At 53.3% G+C, this 8756-nt stretch overlaps 1 protein-coding gene across 1 annotated transcript; it reads right to left on the reverse strand.

Annotated features, from left to right (window-relative positions):
- Positions 1-893: 893 nt before the first annotated feature.
- On the reverse strand, positions 894-2813 carry LOC135326185 (olfactory receptor 14A16-like; the record flags this gene model as incomplete). The annotated part of the gene is made up of 2 exons (XM_064504037.1): positions 894-1135; positions 2330-2813. Coding segments are annotated over 2 exons (726 nt in total), but the record flags the coding sequence as incomplete, so codon positions are not given.
- Positions 2814-8756: the final 5943 nt, after the last annotated feature.

The following is an 8756-nucleotide window of genomic DNA, read 5'->3' on the forward strand; positions in this document are numbered from 1 at the left end:
TGGAAGCTGTAGTCTGCAATCACAGGGCTGTGAGGCAGCCATGTTGCCCGCAGGGCAGGCTGGGAGCTGTAGTCTGCCAGCATTGGGCTGCTAGGTGGCCATGTTGCCCGCGGGGCATGCTGGAAGCTGTAGTCTGCAATCACAGGGCTGTTGGGCGGCCATGTTGCCCACGGGACATGCTGGACCCGGGGCTGACTGCCCGGGGCTGGGCCAGGACAGCGGCCATGAGGAGCAGCAGCCCGGGAGAGGCCGGGCCGGAGATGTCCCGTCATGGCAGCAGCTGGGACAGTCCCCAGGGATCCCCAAACAGCCCCGAGACCCCAGAGCAGCCCCGGGGTGGCAGGAAGAGGGTGGCAAGGGCGGTGTGTTGTAAGGGGCAGCACAGGGGAAAGGGGATGGTATTTTGGTAATTCCTGCTATTTCAGCTCCTCGGCCTGGGCACTTCTGTAAGGGGGCGAGGTCCAGCGCTGCCCCTGCCAGGCTGAGGAGCTGGCATGGAGGAGAAGGGGGTGGCTGGGAGTGGATCCATTCCCTCCAGCATTTGGGGCACAGAGGCTGCTTTGGCCTGGAGGGGGCTGTGTTGTGCTGGGATCCATCCCTGAACATCCGAGTGCCAGCACGGAGCCCCCCGGAACTGCTGTGGCAAAGTGCCCTGCTCTGGAGATGCAGAATAGCTGCCCCTTGCCTGGCCCAGCAGAAATGGTGCCTGGAGAGGGGAGGGGACATCACCAAGAGTCATGTGCAAGCTAAGAAGCGGGTGGGAAGCATTTCCTTTTGCTGTGGGAGGTGGGGATGCATGCGGGTTACTTGACATGTTCCCCTTCTTTGGTGTCTTTCAAGAGAAAAGGGAAGGTGCTGCTCCTGGCAAGCCTGTGGGGAGAGCAGAGGGAGGCTTATAGGGAGAGGCACAGAGGGGTGTCAGCCTCCCCATCAGCCCCCAGGGTGGGGGCCAGCAACGGTATGAGGAAATTGAGGCCAGTCAGTCCCTGTCTCCACTGCTCGTGTGTCCAGGAGACCTTAACGCTGGCTGCCTGCAGCCACTCTGTGCCAGCCCTTCTCCCCAGGACAGCATTAGTGTCCTGGCCCTGGGGCTCCTCAAGCAACTCCAGCTGCTCCAGTAACGGAGCAGCCTGCCCTGAGTTGACACACGTAGAAACAAGTATTCATTTATACCTCTCCTCAAGCATGCAATTGCTTCTTTGCTCTTCTCCAGAGATGTCCCTGCTCCCCAGGGAGCCTTTCCCCAGGTGAGCATGTCTGTGCTGGCCTGGCCAGCCAGTCCTGCACCCCTCCCCTGTGCTCCTCGCAGGGCCCGGGCTGGCAGTGGTGCTCTGAAGCATGAGTGAGCTGTGGGGCCGTGGAGCGACTCTGCACTGGCCGTGCTGGTCAGGGCAGGAAGCAGACCCAGCATGGCCCAGCACCTGACAACCTTCTCCCCAGGGGCTGGGACTGTGGAAGCTGCTCGGAGCAATCACAGGGCATTTCAAATGGCTCAGGATGGTTCACGTGTCGTTTGATCCCGCCCATGGTTTTTCAATGTAGGTGACATGACCTGCTCTCGAGGCTCCCTTCCCTGTGCCCACTGAGTCCCCACTGCCCCTGCTGAGATTGCTGAGCTGTCATTTGGTGCATACTTCAGTTTAGCCCTTTACTTTTGGGTGACTCCACTTGTTTTTGTGAGTCTCCACTCACTGCCCATCCCAGACACATGCTGTCCCTGGAGACCACCCTGTGCTCTTCAGGCAGCTCCATGTTCCCTTCCAGAAGGACAGGCATGTGTCACCAGCCACGTCATAGGGGAGACAGTCCCCAGGAGATACTTCTTCAGCATTCACTCTCCCCAAGGGCACTGGGCACCCACAAGTGAGGAGTCCATCCAGCCTTCATTCCCTAAAACATCACCCTGTGAGCACTTCCCTCCTTGTGCATGGAGAGCCCAAGCACAGCAACAGGGCCTTTTCAGGTGCAATTCCCTGAGTGCATTCTTGGCTCTAGCTCTGAAAGAAGATACCAGCCTTCAGGCACAGTACTGAGAAAATCCCCATTTATTGCAGAGATGCTACTTGGGAGGCCAGCTCTGACACAGTGAGGGGCAGATTTACAGAAAGCCTCTTGATCAAACCGATGGAGTTTGTGCCTCTGGAGAAGAGATGAATTCAAACATTTGTGTACCAACGTGATTATCACAGATAGAAAACCAAAAGCACAAGAGGTGCCTGAGATAAATTGGAAATCACTTGTGAAGAGAAATGGGCAGCTTATTGCTGCTGAACTAGTACCAGCTGAATCAGTTTCCTCACTGCATCCTTGAGCTCCTTGTTCCTCATGCTGTAGATGAGGGGGTTCACTGCTGGAGGCACCACCGAGTACAGAACAGCCACCACCAGATCGAGAGCTGGGGAAGAGATGGAGGGGGGCTTCAGGTAGGCAAATGTGCCAGTGCTGAGAAACAGGGAGACCACGGCCAGGTGTGGGAGGCACATGGAAAAGGCTTTGTGCCGGCCCTGCTCAGAGGGGATCCTCAGCACCGCAGTCAAGATCTGCACATAGGACAGCACAATGCAAATGAAACACCCAAAGACTAAACAAAGACTAACCACAAGAAGCCCCACTTCCCTGAGGTAGGCGTCTGAGCAGGAGAGCTTGAGGATCTGGGGAAGTTCACAGAAGAACTGGTCCACTGTGTTGCCTTGGCAGAGTGGTATGGAAAATGTGTTCGCAGTGTGCAGGAGAGCATAGAGAAAACCAGTGCCCCAGGCAGCTGCTGCCATTTTGGCACAAGCTCTGCTGCCCATGAGGGTCCCATAGTGCAGGGGTCTGCAGATGGCAACAAAGCGGTCATAGGCCATGACTGTGAGGAGAGAATACTCTGCTGAACATAAGAAAAAGAGGAGAAAACCTGGGCAGTGCATCCTGAGTAGGAAATGGCCCTGGTGTCCCACAGGGAACTGGCCATGGATTTGGGGACAGTGGTGGAGATGGAGCCAAGGTCGAGGAGGGAGAGGTTGAGGAGGAAGAAGTACATGGGGGTGTGGAGGTGGTGGTCGCAGGCTATGGCTGTGATGACGAGGCCGTTGCCCAGGAGGGCAGCCAGGTAGATGCCCAGGAAGAGTGAGAAATGCAAGAGCTGCAGCTCCCTCATGTCTGTGAACACCAAGAGGAGGAACTCATTGAAGGAGCTGCTGTTGGACATTTTGCTCCCTCGGGGCATAGGGGACTGTCCAGAGCGAAAAGGCCAGCGAGAAGTTAGGACAGAAATTTCAAGAAAAATAAATAAATAAAGCATTCTATTTCTCATTAAAAACACCACGTTGATTCTCTCTTTACTGGGAGGCCATCTGTGCAGTTCCCCTGCTTGAGCTCTGGTTTGTGCTGGCAGCATGCTGTGAGGAGCAGGGACCTCTGCCCATGGGCTGCAGAGGAGTCTGTCCTGCTGCACAATAAGGGGTACATGGCAATGGGGGTGAATAGCTCTGCTACAATTTCTTTCGAATGAAATCCACTCCTCATGTAGAAGGGCTTTTCTGCATCTTCACTCCCAGTTCTAAAGGATGTGGGTTGCAGAAGAACATTTCTGGGTTTTTTTAATATTGTTTATTTTCTTTGAGATGCCCCTGTCATACCTGGGAGGTGTTCTTTGAAGGCAGCAATCATTGGCATTTCTACTGTGAGTTCTGAGAGGAAAGGATTCACTGTCACTTGGTGCAGAACGGCAACAGCTAGTCTGTCTATTATCCTTGTTCCCAGCTGTCCTGTGCTCACACTGCTTTGTGCTGGAGGATGATCACTCTCATGTGCTACCCTAAAAATACAAACAGCCACTGCTGAGAGCAGAGGAATCCACTTTCAAAGTGCAGATCTCCAAAATTTCACCCTTTCTCAGGGCCCCAGAGGGAGCTCTCCACACTCCCCTTCTAGCCAAGGACACACAGGGCTCTTTTCAGCTGCCCAGTTACAGCCTCCCACCACTATTTCCATACTCTTTGCATCTCTGCACCTTCTTCACTGGCCTCTCAGATATCACAGAGATGCTATGAGACAGCTGGGCCCTTCTGCAGAGCAGCTTGCAGCCTGAAAGAACAATACAGGGTAGTCAAATGCCCTAAAGATGGGCTCTCCTTAAGGGAGAGTCAGCTCAATTCACAACCCCATGGATTCCATTTCCTGGAGCCGCACAGGTCTGACGGGGCCTGGGGCAACCTCATTCCCATGCAGATCCCTCTGTTGCTCAAATTGCAGCAGTGATGTCTAAACTGCAGCTGAAATGCCTCGACCCCAGGGAGCCTGGGAGAAGACCAGGAGCAGCATGGACAGGAGTGGAAATAAGGAGCAACACCATGATCCTGCTCCCAAGGGAGGCAAGGAGAGAGAGACAGAGGGGCACTCAAGAAAGCCTCCACCTTACCCAGCTGGGCGTGCCACCTCACAGACGGTGACATCGCAGGACAGTCACTCTCAGCCCCTTTGTCAGGCAGCACAAAATGAGTCCAGGGCAGGAGAGATGCCCCTGTCCTCTGCTGGAGGTCTGGCTGCAGAGGAGGCAGCTTATGTCCTGGACTCCATGGCTGTCAGGGCAGAGGCTCTGCTGGGTGGGAGAGGAGACATGAGGGGCTCCGGAGGAAGGTGTCTGCACTGGAGGGACTGATCATGACTTGCCCAAATCCATCCTGCCATGATGTTTCTGTTAGTTCCCTGTCATCTCTGTTCAACTCTACTGCCTGGAGCTGTCCCTGCTGGCAGCTGTTTCTCTGTCCCAATGTCTTTTTCCTGTTGGTGCCCACAGACCTCATCCCACCCTCTGTGTCTCAGTTCTGCTGTACAGGAACCTCCTGAGACAGGGCACTGGCCAGGGGCACCTCTATGCTAGCAGGTCTCATAAACTCCAATGAGGCCATAAAGGTGATGTTGGGGCTGTCTTTATGCCGATGTGGGGAATGAAGCAGCTTGTTGGGAGTTTCTCGTAGACCTATTGATCTCTGGAGGGAAAGTTTGGGAGTCTCAGTTCCCTGCCAAAATTTGGAAACTGAGACACAGACACTGAGAGGAAAGCTCCTTCCCTTTTAAGTAGCCTTTTTTTTTTTTCCACCTTCCTCTAAAAACTCTTCAGACATGTTGTGTGCATAAGCTAGAGGTGTGAGTGGCCCTGACCCATGCAGCACCCTCTCAACAGAAGACTGAACCTGCCCTGCTGGGAGTTAATCCTCCCAGCCAGAACTCCTCCCCGCAGTGCCCTGAGGAGTTTTCTGGGCAGACTAAGTGCTGACCCTCACAGGCAACAGAGTGACTGCCCTGGGCACACAGCACCTTGTGGCGCAGGGACGCTGTTCTGAATTACGGCCCTGGGTAGACCTGTGTGCACACCTTGGCTTCACACCCCAGCAGCGTCCCTGGGAAAAGGCAGCAGGACACCCTGTCCCTGAGATGGTGTGGTAGGGAATCCCTGCTCTGAAGCAGCTCCTCCTCCGCCTCCACACTGCAGAAGCCAGGAAAGCTATCCTTAAAAAGCCTATCAGTTGTGAGATAGGAAGGGTTTAGAAGACCCCTCCAGGAACCTCAGCAGTGTTGCTCTACAGCCAGAGACTTACCGTGTCAAGGGCTGTGAAGATTTCTCCTACAAGGAGCTCTCCTCTGTCCTCCCACTCCACACTGCCTTCCACTTCTCTCTGCCTTCTGTCAGCTCATGTCAGCAGCAGCTGGCAGTGCCCGCAGTCCTGCTGCTCTGCGCAGAGGAGCTGCTCCTGCACACAGCTGTGTCTGGGCAGTGCTGCCAGGTTGCCATGAGTTCCTTCTGTCCCAGCAGCCTGACTCCACTAGGAAACAGTGGCCCCGCTGAAAGTGTGACTTCATTTGTTCTTTGTGCTCCCTCCTCTTGGGAAATGTTCACTGAAATAGACTAAAATAATCATCTGTGATCTCTCTATAGAGTGAAGAGAGACTGATTCCAGCAATGTGATTGGTCTCATCAGTGGATGGTTATGTATGAGAGGTAGAAACGTCCCATTCTGGAAGTCCCTATTCCATCTCTTAACTCCACAGGACACCTAGGCAGGGAAAAGAAAGGAATTCGTTTACCATGGTTCAGGTATTGATTCAGATGAGTCAGTCTGGACACTTCCTGGGATGATGTGGGCTTCACCTTCCTACCGCAAATTCCATAAACACACGGGAGGTGGGATTTCCCTTGCCAAAGATGAAGTTTGCACAACAGAGATGTCTGCATGCGAGCTCCGTGTCTAAGCTCCCATCATAATCAATGGAGAAGAAGGGTGGGAGTCAGTTGCTCACACACAGACACCTGATGAGATCTGAAAAGGCAGAGCTTGTCCAAGGCATGTGCCAGTGTCTGTTTGCTCTGGTGGAGCGAGTACGAGACCTCAATACTTCTAGAGCTTCAGGTGGGGGCCAGGTGGTAAATTTCCTTGGCCAGCTGAAATGACTCAAGATGTCTACTACCACTAGAGCTCCACTTACTATGAAGGGGAGACACATGCAGACCCCAATAGTGCAAACAGTTGATGTAATTTAGTTCAGACACTTGACTTAATGACATAAAAATAGGCCTGCAGGGCCATGTCAGATGCCTGGGGTGTCCAGCACGACCACATGTCTCCAGCAGATACAGCGTGGGACCAATAGGAAAATCAGACACTTTTGGAGTTGTTGCTGGGCAAAAACCTCAGGCCATCTCAGGTTTATACGTCTGCCCAAAATACTGAAAATTTCCACTGCCGTTAGGCCAAGTCCATCCCATCTACATTCAAGTGTGCTGCATAAATGGGAGGCACATCACACGAAGGACTCCACTCTAGTCTCTGCATTCTGAAACCCTTCTAGCTGTTCTTCCCCTGAACTTCTTCTTACCCCTAGATGATGAGAAAAGGGACAGTGCTAGTGATGTCCATAAGGTGGCTGGATCACAGACTGTCCAGGTCCAGGGACTTCTTCAGTGGTACCTTTTCTTTCCTGGAGATCGGTTCACCTGTCACAGGACCCAAGATGCTGCAGAGTCAGCTCAGGCAGCAGCCCCCTCTCCTGCCATTCCTGCACAGCCCAGCTCTGTTTCTCCCTGGCCTAGCGTGCTGCAGGGCTTGGTCTGTTAGTGGGAACCCTGTTTCACCTTTACATTACAACTTGCCACATATGCCAGCATGTCTCTGCTCTGAAGCGGAGCCATTGCATACATGGTGGCCTTGACTCTTGGTAACATGTTTCATCATGATCAGTCTGAAAGCTGTGCCACAGCTGAGGCTCTGCAGCCCAAATATGCACAAGTGCATGCAGCCTGGGGCACCGGGCAGGAGCAGATGGGGGTGCAGAAGGACCTGTCACAGGACTGCCAGATCATTGGGATAATGCAGATGTGGTGGGATCACTCACATGACTGGAGGGCTGTGCTGGTAGGGCACCAGCTCTTCAGGAGACACTGTCAGGGAGTAGATGAGGAGGAAGAATGCCCTTAGTGTGAAAGGGCAGCTCAGATGTATGGAGCTCACCAGTGGGACAGACAAGGGACTGGGTGGCAGCTTGTGGGTGAGCTTGAGAGAAAGAGTGACATTGTGACGGGAGTTACAGACCAGCCAGTGCAGGTGAGGAGGTGGATGCAGTCTCCTTTAAGCACCCTGAGGAAGTCTGTGGGTCACAGAGCCTGGTTCTTCTGGAGGGACTTTAATCTGCCTGACATTCACTGGAAGGGCAAACCAGGGGTGAAAGCAGTCCAGGAGCTTTCTGGAGGGTTTCAGGGACAACTTCTTAGCACAGGTCTCTGATGGGCCAATAAGGATGCTTTTCTGGGTCTGGATATTGCAAACAAGGAGGAACTGATCAGGGATGGGATAGTCAGTGTCAGCCTTGACTGCAGTGACCATGAAAAAGTGGAGTCCCAGACCCTGAAGGGAGTGAGGAAGGGCAGTAGCAGAGCTTGGACCCAGGACTTCAGTGGAGCAAACTACATCCTCTGCAGGGGACTGGTGGGAATCCCACGGAAGGCAGAGCTGAAGGGCACAGGAGCTCAGGAAAGCTGGTGGGTCTTTAAGGGTATCACCCGCCAAGCACAAGAATGGTCCATCCTGATACTCAGTAAAACTAGCAGACATCTCAAAGGACCAGGCTGGCTAAACAGGAAACTCACGCCTGAGCTCCAGGGCAGTATACAGGAGGGGGAAGGAGGGAGAAGCTGCAAAGGAGGAATTTAGAAATATTGCCCAGTGAAGCAGAGATGGTGTTAGGGAAGACAAAGCTCCCCTAGGATTGACATTTGCAGCGTAGGCCAAAGGCATGAAGATGCACCCTGCTACTGCTTCAGTAAGAATCAAAGAATAAAAAGGAGAAGGTGGGCTGCATGCTGACTGGGACAGGGAATCTAGCAACAGTATGTGCAGATAGGTCTGAGGAACTCAACACCTTGTTAGCTTCAGTATTCACCAACAAGGTCTCCCAGGCTGTTGTGCCTTGAGCCAGGACTCCTGAGGAGAAAAACAACTAGCAGTGGATGAGGGATTACTTGTGAGAACTCAAACTACATAAGGCAGTGGGGTTGGATGGGCTGCCTATGAAGGTGCTGTGAGAGCTGCCTGCTGTCATGTCAATGTTCTTGCATGCAAGTTAGAACGTTACATTCTAGAGGGGAAGAGAACTGGATGGGCAAAAAGCTGCTTGGATGATCAGGAGATCCTTCCAGAGAGAATTGGAGCACCACTGATTTCTCCAGGAACCTCTCCTGTTTGTCATCTTGGTTAGTGTCAGGGAGGAGGCAACAC

Source organism: Dromaius novaehollandiae, unplaced genomic scaffold, assembly GCF_036370855.1.
Source record: "Dromaius novaehollandiae isolate bDroNov1 unplaced genomic scaffold, bDroNov1.hap1 HAP1_SCAFFOLD_37, whole genome shotgun sequence".
NCBI lineage: Eukaryota > Metazoa > Chordata > Aves > Casuariiformes > Dromaiidae > Dromaius > Dromaius novaehollandiae.